The 23,973-nt window shown below is 39.8% G+C and overlaps 1 protein-coding gene across 1 annotated transcript in view; it reads right to left on the reverse strand.

Moving 5' to 3' along the window:
- The window catches only part of TTC23 (tetratricopeptide repeat domain 23), a 111,273-nt gene that overhangs the window by 42,750 nt on the left and 44,550 nt on the right, over positions 1–23,973 (reverse strand). Inside the window, 1 exon segment of the mRNA XM_047766805.1 lies at positions 22,502–22,679. Coding sequence (XP_047622761.1) covers positions 22,502–22,679 — 178 coding nt within the window.

Genomic DNA, 23,973 nt, shown 5'->3' on the forward strand with positions numbered 1-23,973 from the left:
TTGGAGACAGGAAGCAAAGTTTCCCATGAGAAAAAATGCCCACAATATGAAGAAAGTGGATCCTGAAATCTTAAGGGAATCTGCGTTTATCATGAAATCTTCATAACTGCAATATTTTTCTGTGTGACATGCTAATAAAAGCAAACATTTATTCATCATTATTCACTTCAGAAACTGACTCTTTAATCTAATTTGTTATTTGATGTTCATGAAGCTTCTAAAAACCATATGCTGGGGTTGGTGGTGAATGTGTTGGAGAAGGGACCCCATGGTGTTTACAATGCGCAAGGTTTGTTATCTCATTTATTCAGAAGAATTCAATTCAGTTTAATTTAACTCAGTCCTATCCCAGTCAATTTATCTTAATTTTTAAATGCTTTCTACATGCCAGATATTATTTAAACACTAGGAATTCACAAAAAAATTTGGCAGGGCTTTCAGTTTGAAAGGAGCTCATAGATGAACTACAAACACGTGGGGTAGTTTGATTTTACCTAAACTCTCAAACACTGCCCCTCACTAGGCTTCAGCACCCAGCTCACTACCTTCCTCTCCACCCTTCTCCTGTTACCATTTTCAGTGATTTCAGTATCTGTAAGATTGGTCCGCACCTCTTCGGAAAGAACATAATGGCACCATGCAATAGGTTAACGGAGGAAAAGAAGTTGATGAAATGATCCTCTGCATGGAGGAAGCCCAAGGAGGAGAGAGCAGGACCCCAAACAGGGTGCTCTACCATCATAGGCAGAGCAAGGGAGAGAGAATTTGCTGGAATTGGAAACACAGGCAGGAGGATGCAGACCATCTGCAGTGACTTTGCAAGGAGGAGCTGAGGGAATAAATAAGCCATCCCTCTATACTTCCAAGGTCAAGGCTGTGTGCCTCCCTGCCAGAGGGCAAGGCGGCCCACTGATACTGTGCTTCAGTGGGCACAGAGAGAGACACAGAATGGGACTGAACTCTAAAATACACAGTGAATGACCAGCTAACAAGGTCCTGACAGGCTCATTTCCTCCCTACCCTCAGCCACCCAGTCCCCCATGATGCTCTGTGCCACCTCTGGACTGTGCAGCTCACCGGCCCAGTGACTGTTCAGGCGTCCTGGCTCTATCACGTCCATGCAGCTTCTTGTCCTCTGTCCTCTCTCCCCATCTGCTGTCCCTTCCCTTCTTGTTCAGCTTAGAGGGCATAGTCCACCAGTGTCCTCAACGCCACTGAAGCATTATTTGAGATGGAGAACCATCTAAATATCCATTATCAGCAGAAAGAATATATGTGGCCTATTCATACAGTGATTAAACTTAATCTACATGTGTTAACATGGTTACATTTCAAAAACATATCATTGGGAAGTTCCCTTGTGGCCCAGCGGGTTATGGATCCAGCGCTGTCACTGCAGAGGCTCAGGTTGCTGCTGTGGTGCAGATTTGACCCCTGGTCTGGGAACTTCCACATGCCACAGGTGTGGCCAAAAAGAAAAAAAAAAAAGAAAAAAGAAAAGAAAAGAAAGGAAAGCAAAGAGAGAGTTCCTGTTGTGGCTCAGTGGGTTAAGAACCTGACATAGTGTCTGTGAGGATGCAGGTTTGATCCCTTGCCTTGCTCAGTGGGTTAAGGATCCAGCATCTCCATGAGCTGTGGTGTAGGTCACAGATGTGGCCTGGATCTGGCATTGCTGTGGCTGTGGCATAGGCTGGCAGCTGCAGCTCCAATTTGACCCCTAGCCTGGGAACTTCCATAAGCTGCACCTGAGGCCCTAAAAAGACTGAACAAAGAAAGAAAAAAAAATTATCATTGAGTGGAAAAGCAACTTACAAAAGGATACAATGTGACACTGCTGATTTTCAAGTTTCTGTTTTTAAAGCAAAAGAATCCCTTTTATTCCAAACAGAATCTTTCATGGTTCTCTAATACACAAAGCAAGTAAGAGTGGAGCTGCTCTCACTGAAGCAGGTGGAGAGGGCCTGGAAGCCCACACAGTGGCTCCCATCCAGCTGCTCCCAAAGACTCTCCTTGGAAGTGAGTGTTCAGAGTGACAGCATTTGGTAACCACGTACCACGCTGTGCAGGAGGCCTCCTAAGGGAGTGAGTACAAAGGAAGCTGACAAAGCTAGTGATTAGATTACCCAATCTTTCCAAATCTTGCCCTGTTCACAATTCTGGAACAACACTTTGTTTGCTAAGATAATACAACCCCCCCTGTTAGGTACAGCTGAGAGCATTTAAGGACTGGTTGTTAAGAGTTCTCAGAATTACAGGAGTCCTGCTTGCCTCTCTGGTTTTAATGCAGAGGCCCAGGATATGGGTTTCTCTAGGGATCTGCAGCTTGACTGCACTCTACCTCGTTATTGATTAATCTCCCCAGGGCTTGCATCTCTCCTCCCATCCTTTGATGCTTTTTAATATCTTATGGTTATGGTTTATCAACTGTCATCTGGAGGTTGAGGAGGAATGTTTAATATCCCTAAATCTTTTCAGCTGCTAGCATGTTGTACTGGGTTAAAAACAAAAACACCTTCAATATCTTACATTGAGCAAGGTCCTTAATTGAAAAAACTCATTCACAAGACCAACCACCTCAAGCCCTGGCAAGGTCCAGAGCAGCTGTTGCCTTCTGATCCCCCTGTGTGTTTCTGGGGGAAATCACGGACTCCTCAGCGCCAATCCAGCTGTCAGTAGACACAGCCAGAGCCAGAGCTGGCAGTCTCTTATCTAACTGGGTCTGTCCCCGTGGATTTGTAAAATGTGTAATAGTTCTTGAAGAGAAAACTTGATGACTAGTAAAAAGCATGTTTCTATTTATGCACCCCAGCACATGAACATTCAACTTAAAACATTGGGTGGTTTTTGAGTGTGGAACCCAAGCTCTTGGAAGGAGGGAGGGAAAGATTTTTTTTTTTGCCACTTGGTAATGATTAGGGGAATCACCGACTCAGAGGGAAATTTCCTCTCCCACAGCAAAGTGAAAAGTACATTAAGTAGCTGAAGGTACAGTTGACCGACACTGGGCCTATTTACCCTGGAGATGAAAACACTCTTGGAGAAGACAACAATAACTGCCAAGATCTCTTTATAAAGCTGAGGGCCACCAGGATAGGGAACGACCAAGGGGAGGAGGGAATAAACATCAATATATACCATCTTACTTAATCTCAAAATGACTGATGAGAGTGATGTTAATTGCTTACTTTACAGATGGAGAAATGAAGCCTCGAGGAGATGAAACACTCTCTGAAGGTCACATAGTTGGTCAATGGCAGAACAGGGATTCAAACTAAGGCCTGTGATCCCAAATAGCATGCTTTTCTCGCCTAACACCTGGTTATCAAAAGGGCAGATGTTACAGAAAGGTGGTTTTCAAATCGATGTAATGAAGAACTACTTAAGAGTCAGAGAAATACATGCTAAGTAGTAGAATCAGCCCAGAACTGAATAGCTCACCTTTGCCATAGGGAAGGTAAGCTGCCAACATACGGAATTCTGAGAACTAACTGTAGAGGGGCACCATAGAGGCGTCAGGCAGCGGACGGTGGACACAGCAGATGTTAAAGTGCCTTCTACCAAGGGTCTCCATTTCTGCTTTGATTCACACTTGTGCCTTAATTCAATAGAAGCTCAGGTCTACTTGTCATTGTGAGACGTGAGCTTGCCATGATTCTTTTAGAACTGACCAGCTGTGAAGCTGCAGAGCTTTCTCTCAGCTCTGCCAGAGCCGGCCATTCCCCTGTTCAGCTTTGAGCTGACATCCTTGTGCAAGACAGGGACACACTGCAGCCCAAGGTGGCCACTTCCTTTCCTCTACAGTCTCTGCCCCGTAGAGAAGTCTTTCATGACCCTGCACCCCACCCCACCCCCGCCAAGAAACTGGGGGCAGCTGGAGGGCCTCGGCTGAGAAAAAGATGGAGCTGGGAATCCCCAGGGGAAGGAGATGGAAGGGAAGAAACTGGGTGCAGAGGGCATTCAAAAATTGAGCTCTGAGGGCCCCTGACTAGGCCAGTTTCTTTGAATAGTCAAGGAAAGTCTCAGTGGCAGCTTTCCAGTTGTCAATTTTAGCTCCTCCAAAGGGCTGGGGAGAAAAGGCCGTACTCTTTGTAAGAGCACCAAAATAGACATGCTGAGGCCTTATATTTTTGTATTTTGGTTGTGTGTGTTCTCTTGAAACTTAACTAGATTTTTAGATTTTAAAAGTAGTACCTGCATACAATTAAAACAAACAAACAAACCTTAAGTAGTAGAAAAGAATAAACAATTAAGAACCTATGCCACAACAGCAACTACACTGGATCCTTAACCTGCTGTGTTGCAAGAGAACTCCTGGGTTCTCTTTTAAAGAAAGGTCCATCTACAGGGAATGTGAACAGGCTCTCCAAACTGACCCCTTGGACCCCAAAGGTTCTGAGTCATGACAGCTTCCAGGTGTTAGCTCCTCTGAGGTGGATTGCCATATTTCAAGTTAAAAAAATGGCTGTTGGTGCAGAGGGGAAGATGGCGGAATAGAAGGACTGGAGCTCAACTTCTCTCCTAAAAACAACAAAATTCACAACTAAAGACTGAGCACACTTCACCAAAATGGGCTGAAAACCTTAAAAAAGATACCCTACTCCAGAAGAAAAAGAGGAGGCCACATTAAGAGGTAGGAGGGGCAATTTCACCATATAAACAACCCTATACCTCTTGGGTGGGAAGTTCACAGACTGGAAACTAACTGGTTCTCAGAGACTCACCTACAGGAGTGAGAGTTCTGAGCCACACATCAAAATCTCAAGTGTGGGGTTCTGGCACAGGGAGAAAGAGCCCCGGAGCATCTGGCATTGAAGGCCAGTGGGGCTTGTGCGCAAGAGCTCCACGGGACTGGGGGAAATGGAGACCCCAATCTTAAAAGGCGCACACAGACTTTCACGTGCACTGAGTTCCAGGGCAAAGCAAAGTCTCTAAAGGAATCTGGGGCAAACCTGACCGCAGTTCTTGGAGGACATCCTGGGAAAACAGGGGTGAATGTGGCTTGTTGTGAGGGAAGGACACTGAAAGCAAAGCTCTTGGGAATATTCAGTAGCAGTGCCTTTCTCTGGAGGTGGCCATTTTGGGAAAATCTGGCCCCACCCGTCAGCCAGCTGCTGAGAAGCCCCAGGGCAAACAACAACCCAAGTGGGATCACAGCCCCACCCCTCAGTAAACAGGCTACCTGAAGACCCCTCAGGCACACAGCTGCCTCTAATCCCATCCAGAGACTAAGCCCCACCCACCAGAGGGAGTAGAATTGGCCCCTCCTACCAGGGGGCAGGCATCAGCCCCTCCCAGCAGGAAGCCTACACCAAGCCCCCATACTGACTTCAGCCACAGGGGGGCAGACATCAGAAGTAAGAGAGGCTACAACTCTAGTATCTGTAAGAAGGTCACCACACCAAAAACCTATCAAAATGAAAAGACAGAGAACTATAACTCAGACGAGGGAGAAAGGAAAAACCCCAGAAAATCAGCTAAGCCAGGAGGAGATTCTCAGCCTCCAGGAAAAAGACTTTAGACTATTGATGCTGAAGAAGATGCAAGACATTGGAAATAAACTGGAGGCAAAGATGGATAACTTACAGGAGACACTGACCAAAGAGGAACAAGATATAAAACTTAAACAAGAAGAGATGCAAAATACAATAACTGAAATAAAAAATTCTCTAGAAGCAGCCAACAGCAGAATACAGGAGGCAGAAGAACGAATAAGTGAGGTGGAGGACAGATTGGTGGAAATTACGGATGCAGAACAGAAAAGAGAAGAAAGATTGAAAACAAATGAAGAGAGTCTCAGAGAACTCCGGGACAACGTTAAATGCACCAACATCCATATTATACGGGTGCCAGAAGGAGAAGAGAGAGAGAAGGGGACAGGAAAAATATTCCAAGAAATAATAGCCAAAAACTTCCCTAACATGGGGAAGGAATCACTCACTCAAATCCAGGAAGCACAACGAGTACCATACAAAATAAACCCAAGGAGGAACACCCCGAGACACATACTAATCAAACTGACCAAAATTAAAGACCAAGAGAAAATCCTGAAAGCAGCTAGGGAAAAGAAACAAATAACATACAAGGGAAGCCCGATAAGGCTATTGGCAGATTTTTCAACAGAAACTCTGCAGGCCAGAAGGGAGTGGCATGATATACTCAACGTGATGAAAGGAAAAAACCTCCAACCATGATTACTCTACCCAGCAAGGCTCTCGTTCAGATTTGAAGGAGAAATCAAAACCTTCACAGATATGCAAAAGCTGAGAGAATTCAGCAACACTAAACCAGCCTTACAACAAATACTAAAGGAACTTCTATAGGCAGAAAAGAACAAGAGAAGAAGGAAAGGAAAAAGAGCAGCAAAAACAAATCCAAAGTAATTAATAAAATCGCAATAAGAACATACATATCAATAATTACCTTAAATGTGAATGGACTGAACACCCCAACCAAAAGACATAGACTGGCTGAATGGATACAAAAACAAGACCCATATATATGCTGTCTTCAAGAGACTCACTTCACTTCTAGGGACACATACAAATTGAAAGTGAGAGGATGGAAGAAAATATTTCATGCAAACGGGGATCAAAAGAAAGCTGGAGTAGCAATACTCATATCAGACAAAATAGACTTTAAAATGAAGAATATAAAAAAAAAATAAAATAAAATGAAGAATATTTTCAGGGACAAAGAAGGACATTAATGATCAAAGGATCAATCCAAGAAGATGATATAACAATTTTAAATATCTACACACCCAACACAGGTTCACCACAATATATAAGGCAACTGCTAACAACCTTAAAAGGAGAAATCGACAATAACACAATCATAGTGAGGGACTTTAACACCCCACTTACAGCAATGGACAGATCAACCAGACAGAAAATCAATAAGGAAACACAGGCCCTGAATGAAGCATTAAACCAGATGGACTTAGTAGATGTTTATAGGACATTTCATCCAAAAGCAACAGAATACACATTCTTCTCAAATGCACATGGAACACTCTCTAAGACTGATCACATCCTGGGCTACAAATCCAACCTCAGTAACTTTAAGAAAATTGAAATCATATCAAGCATCTTTTCTGACCACAATGCTATATGAATGGAAATCAACAACAAGAAAAAAACTGCAAAAAACACAAACACGTGGAGACTCAACAACATGATACTAAACAACCAATGGATCACTGAAGAAATCAAAGAGGAAATTAAAAAATACCTAGCAGCAAATGACAACAAAGATACAACACTCCAAAACCTATGGGATGGAGCAAAAGCCATTCTAAGAGGAAAATTTATAGCAATACAAGCCCACCTCAGGAAACAAGAAAAAGCCCAAATAAACAACCTAACTTTACATCTAAAGCAGCTTGAGAGAGAAGAACAAACAAGACCTAAAGTTAGTAGAAGAAAAGAAATCATAAAGATCAGAGCAGAAATCAATGAAATAGAAATGAAAAAAACCATAGAAAAGATCAATGAAACAAAAAGCTGGTTCTTTGGAAAGATCAACAAAATTGATAAACCCTTAGCCAGACTTATGAAGCAAAAAAGAGAGAGGACTCAAATCAATAAAATTAGAAATGAAAAAGGAGAAGTAACAACGGACACCACAGAAATACAAAGGATCACAAGAGACTACTATATGCAACTATATGCCAATAAAATGGAAAACCTAGAAGAAATGGACAAATTCTTAGAAAAGTACAATCTTCCAAGACTAAACCAAGAAGAAATAGAAAAGATGAATGGACCCATCACAAGAACTGAAATTGAAACTGTGATTAAAAAACTTCCAACAGGAGTTCCCACTGTGGTACAGTGGTTAACGAATCCGACTAGGAACCATGAGGTTGCGAGTTCAGTCCCTGCCCTTGCTCAGTGGGTTAACGATCCGGCGTTGCCGTGGGCTGTGGTGTAGGCTGTAGATGATGCTCGGATCCCATGTTGCTGTGGCTCTGGCGTAGGCTGGCAGCTACAGCTCCGATTGGACCCCTAGCCTGGGAACCTCCATATGCCATGGAAGTGGCCCAAGAAATAGCAAAAAAAAAAAAAACTTCCAACAAACAAAAGTCCAGGACCAGATGGCTTCACAGGCGAATTCTATCAAACATTTAGAGAAGAGCTAACACCTCTCCTTCTGAAACTATTTCAAAAAATTGCAGAGGAAGGGATACTCCCAAACTCATTCTATGAGGCCACTGTCACCCTGGTACCAAAACCAGACAAAGACTCCACAAAAAAAGAAAACTACAGGCCAATATCACTGATGAACATCAATGCAAAAATCCTCAACAAAATACTAGCAAACCGCATCCAACAATACATTAAAAGGATTGTACATCATGATCAAGTGGGATTTATCCCAGGGATGCAAGGGTTCTTCAATATCCGCAAATCCATCAGTGTGATACACCACATTAACAAACTGAAAAATAAAAACCATATGATCCTCTCAATAGATGCGGAAAAAGCCTTTTGCAAAATCCAACACCCATTTCTGATAAAAACCCTTCAGAAAGTGGGCATAATGGGAACCTACCTTAACATGATAAAGGCCATATAGGACAAACCCATAGCGAACATCATTCTCAATGGTGAAAAGCTGAAAGAATTCCTGCTGAGATTGGGAACAAGACAAGGATGTCTGATCTTGCCACTACTCTTCAACATAGTTCTGGAAGTCCTAGCCACAGCAATCAGAGAAGTAAGAGAGATAAAAGGAATCCAAATTGGAAAGGAAGAAGTAAAACTATCACTATTTGCAGAGGACATGATACTATACCTAGAGAATCCTAAAGACTCTACCAGAAAACTGTTAGAGCTTATCCACGAATTTGGCAAAGTTGCAGGATACAAAATCAATACACAGAAATCAATAGTGTTTCTATATACTAACAATGAAAAAGCAGAAAAGGAAATTAGGGAAGCAATCCCGTTTATCATCGCATCCAAAAGAATAAAATACCTAGGAGTAAACCTACCTAAAGAAACAAAAGACCTGTACTCTGAAAACTACAGGCCACTGATGAAAGAAATCAAAGATGACACAAATAGATGGAAAGATATACCATGCTCATGGATTGGAAGAGTTAATATTATCAAAATGACTATACTACCCAAGGCAATCTACAGATTCAATGCAATCCCTATCAAATTACCAAGGACATTTTTCACAGAACTTGAACAAAATATTTTAGTTTGTTTGGAAGTACAAAAGACCCAGAATAGCCAAAGACATCCTGAAAAAGAAAAATGGATCTGGAGGAATCAGGCTCCCGGACTTCAGACTATACTGCAAAGCAACAGTTGTCAAAACTTCATGGTACTGGCACAAAGACAGAAATAGAGATCAGTGGAACAGGATAGAAAGCCCAGAATTAAACCCATGCACTTACAGCCAACTCATCTATGACAAAGGAAGCAAGACTATACAATGGAGAAAGGACAGCTTGTTCAATAAGTGGTGCTGGGAAAACTGGACAGCCACATGGAAAAGAATGAAATGAGAACACTCCCTAACACCATACACAAAAATAAACTCCAAATGGATTAAAGACATAAATATAAGATCAGACACTATCAAACTCCTAGAAGAAAACATAAGCCAAAGACTCTCTGACATAAATGACAGCAACATCTTCTCAGACCCACCTCATAGAGTGATGTCAGTAAAAACAAAAATAAATAAATGGGACCTAATCAAACTTCAAAGTTTCTGCACAGCAAAGGAAACCCTAAACAACACAAAAAGACAACCCACAGAATGGGAGAAAATCTTTGCAAGTTAATCAACTGACAAGGGATTCATCTCCAAAATTTATTAACACCTTCTGCAGCTCCATACCAAAAACACAAACAACCCCATCCAAAAATGGGCAGAAGATCTAAACAGACAATTCTCCAAAGAAGACATACAGATGGCCAAAAAACACATGAAAAGATGTTCAACATCACTCATTATTAGAGAGATGCAAATCAAAACCACTCTGAGGTACCACCTTACACCAGCCAGAATGGCCATCATCAAAAAGTCTACAAACAATAAGTGCTGGAGAGAGTGTGGAGAAAAAGGAACCCTAGTACACTGTTGGTGGGATTGTAAATTGGTGCAACCACTGTGGGAAGCAGTATGGAGATTCCTCAGAAAACTAAAAATAGAACTACCATTTGATCCAGTGGTCCCACTCCTGGGCATCTATTCAGAGAAAACCATGACTCGCAAAGACACATGTACTCCAATGTTCATTGCAGCACTATTTACAATAGCCAAGACATGGAAACAACCTAAATCCCCATGGACAGAGGAGTGGATCAAGAAGATGTGGTACATATACAAATGGAATATTACTCAGCCATTAAAAAGAACGAAATACCAGCATTTTTTGCAACATGGATGGACCTAGAAACTATCATGCTAAGTGAAGTCAGCCATACAATGAGACACCAACATCAAATGCTTTCACTGACATGTGGAATCTGAGAAAAGGACAGACGGAACTTCTTTGCAGAACAGATGCTGACTCACAGACATTGAAAAACTTAAGGTCTCTGGAGGAGACAGTTTGGGGGGTGGGGGGATGTGCCTGGGCTGTGGGATGGAAATCCTGTGAAATTAGATTGTTATGACCATTATACAACTACAGATGTGATAAATTCATTTGAGTAATAAAAGAAAAAGAATAAACAATTAAGAAATTTAATGCTCCTTCCTTTGTATCTATAAGCCTCATCCTCCCTTCTTTCCATTTCCAGTCTGATTTCTTATAGCTACCCTCCATCAAGTTTCCTGTGGCACGCGCACACACACACACACACACACACACACACACCCAGAGGAGGTCATAACCCTGCCCCCTTTCAACATTGCTTTCGTCTCCTGCCACCCACTCTGGGCTCCCACTGCAGTTGCTCCCCTCTCCTCAACCTCTGGGGTGTCTCATTATCAGATCCCACATCAGGTCCACTGGGAGCTCTCACAGCACCCTGCACCTCTCTTCCTGACACGCACTTCACATTGGTAGGTTTACATTCATCTGTGTGATTCTTCATTAAGGTCTATCTCATCATCAGGCTGCTCCTTGAGGGCAGGACCTCTGACAACTGAACACTCCATCAGAGTCCTAGGCCTACCACTGTGCCCGACTGTAGTGTTTAATTAGGCACTGACTGAAAGAACAGTCTGGTCTACATCTGGCTTTTTAAAATTAGTAATACACTCTGGACGTGTTCCAGTCAGATCACACATATCCATCTCATTCTCTTTAGTGGTGCTAGAATAATCCATCACATGGACAGAGCACAGCTTCATAACCCGTCCCCTACTAATGGATTTTAAAAGTACTTCTAATTTTCTGCTATTGCCAACAACACTGTTTCTCTGCACACTTGGGCATGTCTCTCTGTTAGGTAAGTTTCTAGAAGTGAGACTGCTTGGGTCAAAGGGTGTGTTATCAAACCGGAGAGGAAATGTCAGTTGCTTATTCCCAAAGGAGTGCTGATGCCCACTCTTCCTGGGGTGCGTGAGAATGCCTCCTTCCCTGGACCCTTGCCATCACAGAGTGCCACCAACTTTTTGGCACTTTCCTGGTTAAACTGCATTTCTTTAAAAACAACTGAGGCTGAGGATTATTTGTGGATGGTTATTGGCCATTTGTATTCCCTCTTCTGTAAACTGTTCCTGTTTTTTGTCCATATTTCTACTGAACGGTTGTTTTCATCTAGTTTTTGTAAGAATTCTTTCTATATTTTCCCCTCTTTGACATTTATTTCTTGACTTTATGATGTGCTGTCACAGAGAAGTTTTTCATTTTTATGCTGTCAAGTTTATCAGTCTTTCCTTCTCTTTGTCTCCTCCTCCCTCTGTTTCTCAGTCTTTACCCATCTGCACATATGCAGAGGATAAACACTCAGCAAGTGTCGACACTGGGTGCTTCTGGGAGGGGGCTGCTGGGATGACTTGTAGCCTGTTTCTCTGTATTTTTTTTGGTGTGGATTGACTGTTTTTATAAAAAGTATTATCATTTTCATTAAAAATAGTTGTTAGTTTAAAAGAAGCAGTATAGCACCTAGATTTATTTTTTTAAATTTATTATTATTATTTATTTATATAGCACCTAGATTTATATCATTCTTAGAAAAGGTTTATAATGTAGACAATTGCATTCTGCATCTTTTCTAATTTCAAGCAAAATAGAGTAGTATCAGAGATTTTGAAAATCAAAAATAGCACTTGTCTGATTATTTATAATAAATAATTGCACTTTTAACAAATACACAGCAATTAAAAGAGCCAGTAGGAAGTGCTGCCATCTGCTGAGTAGTCTGCACCTGTCAGGGGCCATGTGTGAGCACCTATGAGGCCCAAGAGTCACCCAGAACAGGAACCTGAACGCAGATTTTCTGATCTCAAAGTTTTTGGTAGAGTAACTGATATATTATTTCATTACACTCTGCAAATCAAACTTATTTAAATTGGGGAACTACTGAGTGACAGAGCTGCCCTAAAAACTGAAAAGAGAGATACGCAATTCAAGTGTCAGAGATGTGAGAAAGCAATGCAAGCTAATGTGGTGTTAATTTATACCCCTTGAAAACACACACCCACATGCATACTCTTGAGCACATAAATGAAATCCTGCGATTTTTCTTTTGGAGAGGAAAATAAGGTTCTAGTGCCAAAAGTCTGCCACGAGGAGTTTCAGGAACAATCATGTTTGCATAGTTTTCCCACAGGACCCTGCTGCAAAGGACTCATGGGGTCGATGACAGCTCTTTCATCAATCCCTGGGACTGCTGCCTTCTCTGGGTGGTGGCTCTGTGGGGCTTGCTTTATTTTTCTCCATTTAATGGGTTAGTTCCTAAAATACTTTGAAACTTTTCTTTGGTCTACAGAAAATAAAAGATCTTTTCTCCCTGGGTGTTTCTCTCACTCAAAAGGAATGAAGAGTGAAAAAACAAGAGGGGGAATAACAAAACACTTTTTCTTTGTGTGCAATTAATAAATGGCTTTTAGGCATGGGCTCCCTTGCTACACTGTACCTCTCTGTATTTTAGGTAAGAATGTTAAAGAAAAGGGGAGCCTGGATAAATGTTTAATAAGAGATAAAAGTAGCTTATACTGGAAACATGCCAAATGCTCACAAAGCACTTTCCATTTTGACTCTTTGAGCCATTCTGTGAAGTGGATAGGGTATTTTGTAGGTTTTCTTTCTTTTCTTTTCTTTTCTTTTTTTTCCTTCCTTCCTTCCTTCCTCCCTCCCTCCCTCTCTCTCTCCCTTTCTTTCTTTCTTTCTTTCTTTCTTTCTTTCTTTCTTTCTTTCTTTCTTTCTTTCTCTCTCTTTCTTTCCTTTCTTTCTTTCTCTCTCTCTCTTTCTTTCTTTCCTTTCTTTCTTTCTCTTCTCTTTCTTTCTTTCTTCCTTTTTCTTTCTTTCTTTCACAGGTTAAATGACTTGTAGTACCAAACTACTGATAAACAGAAGAGTGTGGACTCTAACCCAGATTTTCTGATTTCAAATCCAATGTTATTTTGACTTCACAAAGCTCTCTTTTTAATAATTACACGCAAGTATTTACTTGAACACTAACTAATATTTATTAACTTCAGGAATAAACAACAATAGGAGTTCCCTGTGGCATAGTAGGTTAGGTATTTAGCGTTGTCACTGCAGTGCCCTGGATCATTGCTGTGGCACAGGTTTGATCCCTGACCCAGGAACTTGCTTGGTGCAGCCAAGAAAAAAAAGAATCAACAACCATAAAAGCCACATATCAAACTTTACAAGTATTGTAGAAATGAGTGAATTCCTCCATAACCTGGATACAGAGAAATACTTCTTAAAACTCAAAATCTAGGAGTTCCCGTCGTGGCGCAGTGGTTAACGAATCCGACTAGGAACCATGAGGTTGCGGGTTCGGTCCCTGCCCTTGCTCAGTGGGTTGACGATCCGGCGTTGCCGTGAGCTGTGGTGTAGGTTGCAGACGCGGCTTAGATCCCATGTTGCTGTGGCTCTGGTGTAGGCCGGTGTCTACAGCTCTGATTCGACCCCTAGCCTGGGAACCTCCATATGCCGCGGGAGCGGCCTAAAGAAATAGCAAAAAGACAAAAAAGAAAAAAAAAAAAAAGACTCAAAATCTAAATGCAGTAAAAGAAAAAAATTGAAAATTTCAAAGCACTAAGAAAATTTCTGCATAGCAAAAAATATATATATAAATAAACATACACACATAAATGAAAACTAACAAACAAGTTCAGCAAGGTTGTAGGATACAAAGTGAACATGCAAAAATAGCATCTGTTTTTCTAAGTGCAGGCAATGAAGAATAAGAAAAGGAAATTAAGGAAAAAACTCCCATTTGTAATAGCATTAAAAAAACCACAAAATAGTTGGGAATAAATCTATCAAAAGAAGTGCAAAACTTATACTACAAAACATGGCTGAAAGAAATTAAGGATGACCTAGGTTAATAAAGATATCTCATGTTTATGGATTAAGAGGCTTAATATTGTTAAGTTGTTAATACCTCACAACTTAAATACAGATTCAACATAATCCTTATGAAAATCCCAGCTATTCCTTTTTTCCTTCCCAGATGTTGATAAGCTTATCCTAAAATTCATACAAAAATACAAGGGACTCGGAATAGCCAAATAATCTTCTTCTTCTTCTTTTTTTTTTCCCCTTTTAGCCACACTTGCAGCACATGGAAGTTCCTGGGCCAGGGATCAAATTCTGAGCTACAGCTATGACCTATGCTGTGGCTGCAGCAGTGCTGGATCCTTAACCCACTGTGCCAGGCCAAGGATTAAATCTGCGCTTCAGCAGTGACCCAAGCCAACTGCAGAGACAAAGCCAGATCCTTAACCCACTGTGCCATAGTAGAAACTCCCAGAATAGCCAATCTTGAAAAAGAATAACAAAGTTGGAGATGTCACACTTAAAGATTTCAAAACTTAGTACAAAATTGTTACATAAATCTTCATAGCAGCATTATTCATAAAATCCATAAACTTACTACTAAATAATAATAATTGAGACTGTGACATAGGCATGAGGCTAGACATAGATAAATGGAATAGAATTGAGAGATCAGAAATAAATCCTTATATTTATGGTCACTTGATTTTGACATGGATGCCAAGATTATTCAATATTGAAAAGGATAGTCCTTTTAGTAAATGATGCTGGGACAACTGAATATCCACATACAAAAGTTAGACCCCTACCTCACATTATATAAAAAATTAACTTGAGGGAGTTCCCATCGTGGCTTAGTGATTAACGAATCCAACTAGGAATCATGAGGTTGCGGGTTCAATCCCTGGCCTTGCTCAGTGGGTTGAGGATCAGGCATTGCCGTGAGCTGTGGTGTAGGTCGCAGCCGTGGCTCGGATTCCACGTTGCTGTGGCTGTGGTGTAGGCTGGCAGCTATAGCTTTGATTAGACCCCTAGCCTGGGAACCTCCAAATGCTGCGGGAGTGGCCCTAGAAAAGGCAAAAAGACCAAAAAAAAAAAAAAACTCGAAATGAGTCAAAGACCTAAATATATGAGCTAACACTATAAAATTTATAGAAGGAAACATAGTTGTGAACCTTCATGAACTTGGATTATGCATTGGGTTTCTTAGATGTGATGCCAAAAGCACAAGCAACTACGACAAAAAAACTAAACTTCATCAAAATTAAAAACTTTTAGGTCCTACTGTATAGCACAGGGAACTATATCCAGTCTCTTGGGATAGACTATAATGGAAGATAAGATGAAAAAAAGAAAGTATATATATGTATGACTGGGTCACTATGCTGTACAGCAGAAATTAACAGTGTAAATCAACTATACCATGATAAAAAAAACATTTAAAAAAAATGAAAACTTTTGTTCTTCAAAGGACACTATTAAGACAGTAAGAAGACAACTCACATAATGGGAGAAACTTTTTATAAATATCATGTGGGTCTAGTATCTAGTACCCAGAACATATAAATAACTCATATGTCAACAATAAAAAAATAACTATTAAAAAATGGGCAAAAGATTTGGATAGGTATTCCTCCAAAGAAGATAAACAAATGGCCAATAAACATCTAAAAAGATTCTGGACATCATTAGATGGATGCAAATCAAAGTTGCAATGAGATATTTCACATGTTCCAGGATGGTTTTAATAAAAAGAGACACAACAGCCAAGTGTTGCTAAGGATGTGGAGAAAGTGAAACATTCATGCATTATTGGTGGAAATGTAAAATGTTTGGGCTACTTTGGAAACACCTTGACAATTCCTCAAAAATTTAGATATTTAGTTACTGTATCAGCCAACAATTCCATTCCTAGCCTTATACCCAAGAGAACTGACTAGCCATATAAAAACTTATATATGAATGTTAATAGCAACATCATCATAATAACCATAAAGTAGAAAAAACTCAAATATTGATCAACTGATGAAAATAAACAAATGCGGTGTATTTGTACAATGGAATACTATTCAGTCATAAAAAGGAAATGAACTGCTGATACAGGCTAAATATGAATGAATCTTGAAAACATTGTGCTAAATAAAAGAAGTCAAACACAAAAGGCCACATGCTGTATGATCCCATTTATACGAAATATCCATAATAGGACATCCAAAGAGACGGAGAGTAGACTGGTGGTTGCCAGGGGTGGGAAGAGAAGGGAATGACAATGATTCTTAATAGTATAAGTTTCTTCAGAGTTGATGAAAAATTTCTGGAATTAGATAGTAGCAATGGTTGCACAACTTCGTGAATATAATAAAACCACTAAATTGCACATTTTAAAAAGGTAGGTTTTAGGAGTTCCTGTCATGGCTCAGTGGTAGCAAATCTGACTAGTGTCCATGAGGGTATGGGTTCTATCCCTTGTCTCACTCAGTGGGTTAAGGATCCAGCATTGTCATGAGATGTGGTGTAGGTTGCAGACATGGCTCAGATCTGGTGTTTCTGTGGCTGTGATGTATGCCGGCAGCAACAGCTCTGATTCTACCCCTAGCCTGGGAACTTCCATATGCCATGGGCATGGGCCTAAAAAGACAAAATAAATAAATAAAAAGGTAGTTTTATAGCATGTAAATGATTTCAATGAAAATGCACAAAGTTAAAACACAAATGACAAATTGGGTGAAAATATTTACAACATATATTACAGCTAATATGGCAATTATGTGCATAATTTGTAAAGAGCTTTTAACTTTTGAGGGAAATGAGATAAAAATTCTATTACATAGTGGCCAAATAATATGAATATTTCACAAAAAAGGAAGTTAACAAAAACATATTGAAGACGTCCCTTAAACATATGAAAAACTATTCAATTCCATTTTAAATAAGAGAAATGCAGATTAAAACTATACTGAGATGTCACTTCTCACCTATCAGATGGGAATGAATTTGAAAGCTTGACAATACACACTTCTGTATTGTCAACAGACACTCTTACACATTGCTGGTGGGAAGGCAAATGGTAGAAGTCCAGTGAAAAGCAATTGGCAGCACCCTACAAAACTGCCAACACATGCTCCCTTCTACCTAGCTGTCCCAATTCTGGGAATTTACTCTGAAGATACAACTCCAACAGTACAAAAATACATATGCTAATTTTATTCATTACAACTTCTTTTTTTTGCAAAATATTGGAACCTATCTAAATGCCAAGACAAACTATTTGAAAAAACTACAGTATGTGCATAAAATGGAGTATTATCCATCTGCACAAATAAATAAAGAAGATTGCTATGAATTGCACAAAGTGATTTTCAGGATTATTGCTAAGTCAAAAAAGCAAAAATACACACAACAAATAAGTAATTTGGTGGGAAGAGGGAGGGACATTCCAATAGTAGAATACCAACTGATAAATGTGGATGGAATGACAGAATGGAAAAATCATTCATTTGCAACCATGAGGGTAAAAACTGGCTTGGGAAAGTCTCATCAAATGGATGCTAAACCTAGAGAAACATTTTGGTGAGGACTAAGATATTTATATAGTCTTAAAAATGTCTCTTCACAGAATGCTTATTGCTGTAAAGAAAAAAAACCAGTTATTATATAATGAGGAAGCACACACATCACTGTCTCAGGGAGATAAAAAATTAATGTCACCAATGAAGGACGGATGACATAGCATGTGTCTCCATATGCAATACCCCAAGAAAATACAGTATCCTTTTGTAGCATTCTAACTGGGCACGCGTCGCCAGGATCTAGTCAGGAGGAAGTGTCAGATAAACCCAAAAGGAGGCATAGTCTGTGGAACAACTGGCCTGTGTCATAAGAGACAATGACAGGCTGAGAAACTGTTTAGATTACAGAAGACCAGAGTCATGACAACTAAGTGCAATACTTGATCCTGAACTGTATTTTGTATTGAAGGGGGAAAATATTGCTACGGAGGACCGTACCGGGACAACTGACAAATAGGATGTGGCCTGTACCAATGTTAACATTCTTGAATTTGGTACCTGTATTGTGGTTACATAAAAGAATATCCCTGTTCTTATGAAACACACACTTAAGTATTCAGGGATAAAAGGATATAACATATTCACATATTTATAATGTGTGTATAAATATAATTATTGCTCTGAGCATACCCATATGTTTGTATATATAAATCCACAGAGATGGATAGGCAAAACAAAGATGGCAAAACACTTTAAAATGATGAATCTGGGCCTCATAAACAAGAGGCACTATTTAACCCATTTCCCATTCATATAATGCTGAGGTCTTCTAGGAGTGACGCTGCACTTATATATGAATCCCATCCCTGCCTTCAGACATTTGAATTTTTTCTCTAAACCAGTGTTTCCTAAACTATGGCCTGGGGGACACTAGTGTCTGGTATTTTTTAATGCACTGTAAAACCACATGTTAAAAATATTTGTTTAATTTTAACTTAATATTTATCAAGTTTATTTAGTCACAAACACCTTTTCTAGGAAGACCTATGGACTCTCATGAGATGCTAGTATCCTATGGAACAAAGTTTGGGAAATGCTTCTCTGGGCCAAATTCAAATCTTTGCAATGCACACTATTGGGTCTTAGCAGTCATTTTCATTCTAGTGAATTTTGTTACAGGTAATGGCCCTCAGGGGAACTCTGAGGATATTATCTATCACATGATATCTTTCTTTATTTTTATTTTTATTTTATTTACTTATTTTGCTTTTTAGGGCCATACCTGCAGCACATGGAAGTTCCCAGGCTAGGGATCACATTGGAGCTGCAGCTGCCGGACTATGCTACAGCCACAGCAACTCGGGATCTGAGCCTTGTCTGCGACTTACACAACAGCTCACAGCAACACTGGATCCTTAACTCACTGAGCAAGGCCAGGGATCAAACCCACATCCTCATGGATACTAGTCATGTTTGCTACCGCTGAGCCATGATGGGAACACCTTGATGTCTTTCTTTAAACTTTAGGAACTGGTACAGCAAAGTTAGTGTCAAGACTTTGAGGGCAGATCTGGATTTAGTCAGGAAACATTCAGGGTAGATGGACTAAGAACAAAATTCTAAATTAAAATCAATTTGAGATTCTATTCTGTAAAATAGGAGTAAAATAATGTAGGAAAGTTGGCAAGGCTGGTGTGAAACTGGCTCAGTTAAGAGCAAAGAAAAATCCACTTCTGGTAGCCAAGTAAATCAAAACAACCCTTTGGCAAGATGTCAAAAAAAAAAATCAAGAACTATAAAGTATTCATATTTACCTCCCAGCAGTTTAACTTCTGGAAGTTTACACCAACAAATAATTCAAGAAAAGAAAACAAAGTTTTTCATAAGAATTTCCAGGATAAAGTTGCAAACCCATCAGTGTTCCTTCGCTCAGCTATGCACAGAAAACTGGGGTAAAGCTGGAATAAAGCTGGACTCCTCCATCTCCTTCATTCCCCCACATCTGCACAATTCCCAGGCCTGTCACTTTCACTCTCTGCATTTCTATCAAATTTGTCCATGTCTCTCCATTCTCAAGACACCCTTTGAGTTGTGGCTGTTGTCATCCTCCACTGGTCTGCTGCAGTTGTCTCCTGGGTCACCCCCTCCTTATCTCTCTGCCATCCAGCCCATTCTCCATAGAGCAGTGCAAACCTGCTAGATTCATAGCCTGATGATGTCAACCTCCCTCCTTGAAAACACTTAGCTGCCCTTAGGATAAAACTCAAATTCCTTACCATGACATTCTATACCCTACCTGAACGATACCCACCTGCAGCCTTCCCATTCCCACTGCCCAGGCATAGGGAGCTTCCTGCAGGTCCCCAAATGTGTTAAAACTCTGTCTTGCCTTCAGACCTTTCCATGCACTCTGCTCCAGAACTGAGCCAATCTTCCCCACCTCTCAGCACTGTCTTAAGCAGGCATCTGTATTTTTACCTTTGCTTCTCACATCTCACTCACAGTACAATCTGGTTTCTGTCCTCCTTATTGCTCCAATGTTTCCCTCAACAAGGTCATCAATGAAATAAAATGAAAGGGAAGAAAAGGAAAGGGCGAACTTAAAAAAAAATTCACATATTGCGTTATCAAATAGCAGGCACCATGCTGAACACTTTATAAATATTAACTAATTGTTCCTCCCAATAGTTCCATGTCTTCCATAACAGCGAAAGACAGCAAAAGGGGTGACAAAGAGGATAGCTCTTTCTTTTTCACTTACTTTTATTCCTGTTTTTCTAGCAAATTCTTCTGTTTTCTTGACCAATTTATCCTTTTTTACTTGCCCAATGAATACTGAGGTTCCTCAAGACCCTGTCATCTGTCCTTTTTCCTTCTTACTCCATATCCCCTTCCTGGGTGATCTCACCCTCTCCCAAGGCAATCACTGTGTATAAGCAGAGGACATCATGGTCTATTTTCTGAGTCTAGTTCTGGTTGTCTACTATCTACCTAGCTGTCACGTCTGCTTGGACACCTTATGGGCATCTCAGACTCACCATCAAAACCTGCGCTCCCCATCTCTCTATCACGCAATCACACCTTCTCCCTCTGCTGTCCACAGCACAAACCTCCACTCAGGTGTCCAGGCTAGAGACCCAGGGGTCATCTCAGACTCTTCCCCTTCCCTCTTTTCCCTGCATCCATTCAATCTCCATATCTCATAAATCCTGAGTCTCTGTCAGTACACATCTGCTTCCCTTCATGCTTACTAACATCACCCTAGCGTAAGCCACCATCACCTTCAGCCTTCACTGCTTCACTCCACTTCCACTCTTGGCACATCCTCCTGGTCTACTCTCTACATATCAGCCAGAATAATCTTTCAAAAAATACTAGCTTCAAATCTGGGCTATGCCATTTATTGGCTGTGTACTCCTGGGCCTATTACTCAACCTTTCTAATTCTTGACTTCTTTGTCTACAAGTTGGTAAAAAAAATATGTCACAGGGTGGTAATAATATTTAAGGGAGATAATCAAGAGGAAGTGAGAAAATCGGACACTCTAATAAACCGTGTGGGAGTATAAGTGGTTACACAAATTTTAAAATACAATAAAGAACTCTCAGTACCATGTCATTACATCTCATTTGAAAGGAGTGAGTTAGTCTATATTTTACAACTTTAATAGGGAAAAATTCTCAGATAACATTTTAAAACATGCTTTCAGCAGATGATACTCTACAAAAACATCAAACTGACTGTGATGGTTAATTTTATGTGTCAATTTAGCTAAGCTATTGTGCCCAGTTGCTAGGTCAAACACTAGCCTAAACGTTGCTATGATTGTGTTTTGTAGATGTGATTAACACTTAGACTTTGAGCAAAGAAGATTGCAAAGAATGAGTCAGCCTCATCCGATCGACTGGAACGTCTGAAAAGCAAAAGGCCGAAGTTTCTGGTGAAGAAGGAATTCTGCTTTAAGACTGTAACAAAGAGATCCTGCTCTCATTTCCAGATGGCCTGCCCACCCTATGGATTTCAGACATGTCAGCTCCTATAATTATTAGAGCCAATCCTTTAATCTCTCACTTTCTATGTATATATCCTATTGGTTCTGTTTCTCTGAAGAACCCTAACTGATACACTCACAGAGGAATCTTTTAATGATAAAGTAGATCAGCAGCTAAAAGATGACAACTCTAAATGACTTTGGGTAAAGACTGTGGAATGCAGTAGAAAGGAACCGTGATTGGTTTGATAACATAAACTCTGCATAAACATAAAGAATAAAGAAACTCTGGAAAACAAGATATAAATTATGCACCTACTATGAGAAAAGCCACCTTCAGGAAATCTTGGGCTGTTTGTGGAACATGCGCTGATAACAGAGGACCAATATCCCACACTCACCCACTTGGTTCTATACACAGATGTTTATGGAACCTCCACTCCAAGCCAAGTGTTGTACTCACATAGAGCATACAGCAAAGCCAGACATTCCTAGAGCTGCCAGTCCACTTGTATCTGTGAAAATCAGTGGATCAGAATAGTTTTGGTGGCTAGTATGTTGCATGCAGCTTACCTGTAAAAAGTGGTTGATGGACGCTTCGTGAAATCCCAGGGCTTGTTCTACACCTGCCAGTTCCCTCAATATTGGTACACACTCAAGACTCTTTTCACCTTTACTGATCTTAATATATTCTAATGCCTCTTGGTAGTGGGGCAGAGCTTCTTTTGATTTTTTCTGACCTTGGTATACCCTAAAAAATCAAAGAGATTATTTTAAAATAATTGAAGTAGAAATAATGACAATAATAGATGGATTTAGCTCTTTGCCTTCTGTTGCCCACCGTAATTTCCTAGTGAGCTAAGCATTTCTTTCCTCCAAAGAGCAGCAGGGCACAGTGGTCAAGAGGATAGACTCTGGGATAATCAGTAAGGCTCAAATCCTGGCTCCACCACTTACAAGATGCATGACTTTCAAGGCACTTGACAGTTTCGCATCTATAAGATAAGAATAATAACAGTGCCTACTTCATTGGGTTATTATAAGATTAAATTAGTTAATATTCATGTAAAAAACACCTAGAATAGTCTCTGAAACAGAATGAGTGCTGTGTAGGTGTTGGTTTAAAAAGTATAAAATATTAAAATAATCATAATCATAAAAGATGCCAAAAGGATGATAACTGATCTGTTGAGAAATTATAGAAATTTCCCAGTTTGGTGAGGGTGTGAAGCACTCTGATTAACTGCTGGGAAGAATATAATTTTGACACAAACTTTTCTATATTAAAATTATACATATGTATGTATACATATATTTCTGCTAATTGCACTTCAAGTAGTTTATCTTGAAGCAATACTCTGGCAGGATAAGAAGATAATACACATAAGAATGTTTACCTAAGGATTCTTTCTAGCAGTGGAAAAGTATAAAGCACTTAAAATACACCAATAGGTGATAATCCAAATGGATTACAGTAAGTACATCTACACTGTGGAATGCCATGTAGCCATTAAAGTTAATGTTGGTATGTACTCATCAACACAGAAGTATATCCACTATATACTCTTCAGTAAAAAGGCATATTACAAAAATACTGTGCACAATGTTATGCATGTGAAAATTTTGTATCTAATGTATATGTACACATATGCATAAAGAGATATCTAAATGTCACTAAAATGTTAGCAATAGCTATCTCTAAGGAGTTGATTGACAGTAATTTTATTTTCTTGTTTATGCTTTATACATTTCCCAATTTTTTTCCATAAAAATATATACTTTTTACATCCAAAAAAATGTTAATTTAAAAATTATAAGTAAAGGTGGCAGTGGGAAAATATTCTCACAGCTTTCTAGGATAAGATTCTTTCATATAAAAAACCATATATATTGTTCAGCAAAGAGACATTTTAAAAAAATCTTCTCCAAAATACTTGTGAAGGCTATTTGAAACTTTTTTCCATGGCAAAATTTTACATACAAAACCACAATGAAAAATATCAACCTTTCCTATGCATCTCTCTATCCCAGAATCTTTACTACAA

This window comes from Phacochoerus africanus, chromosome 2 (genome assembly GCF_016906955.1).
Source record: "Phacochoerus africanus isolate WHEZ1 chromosome 2, ROS_Pafr_v1, whole genome shotgun sequence".
Lineage (NCBI taxonomy): Eukaryota > Metazoa > Chordata > Mammalia > Artiodactyla > Suidae > Phacochoerus > Phacochoerus africanus.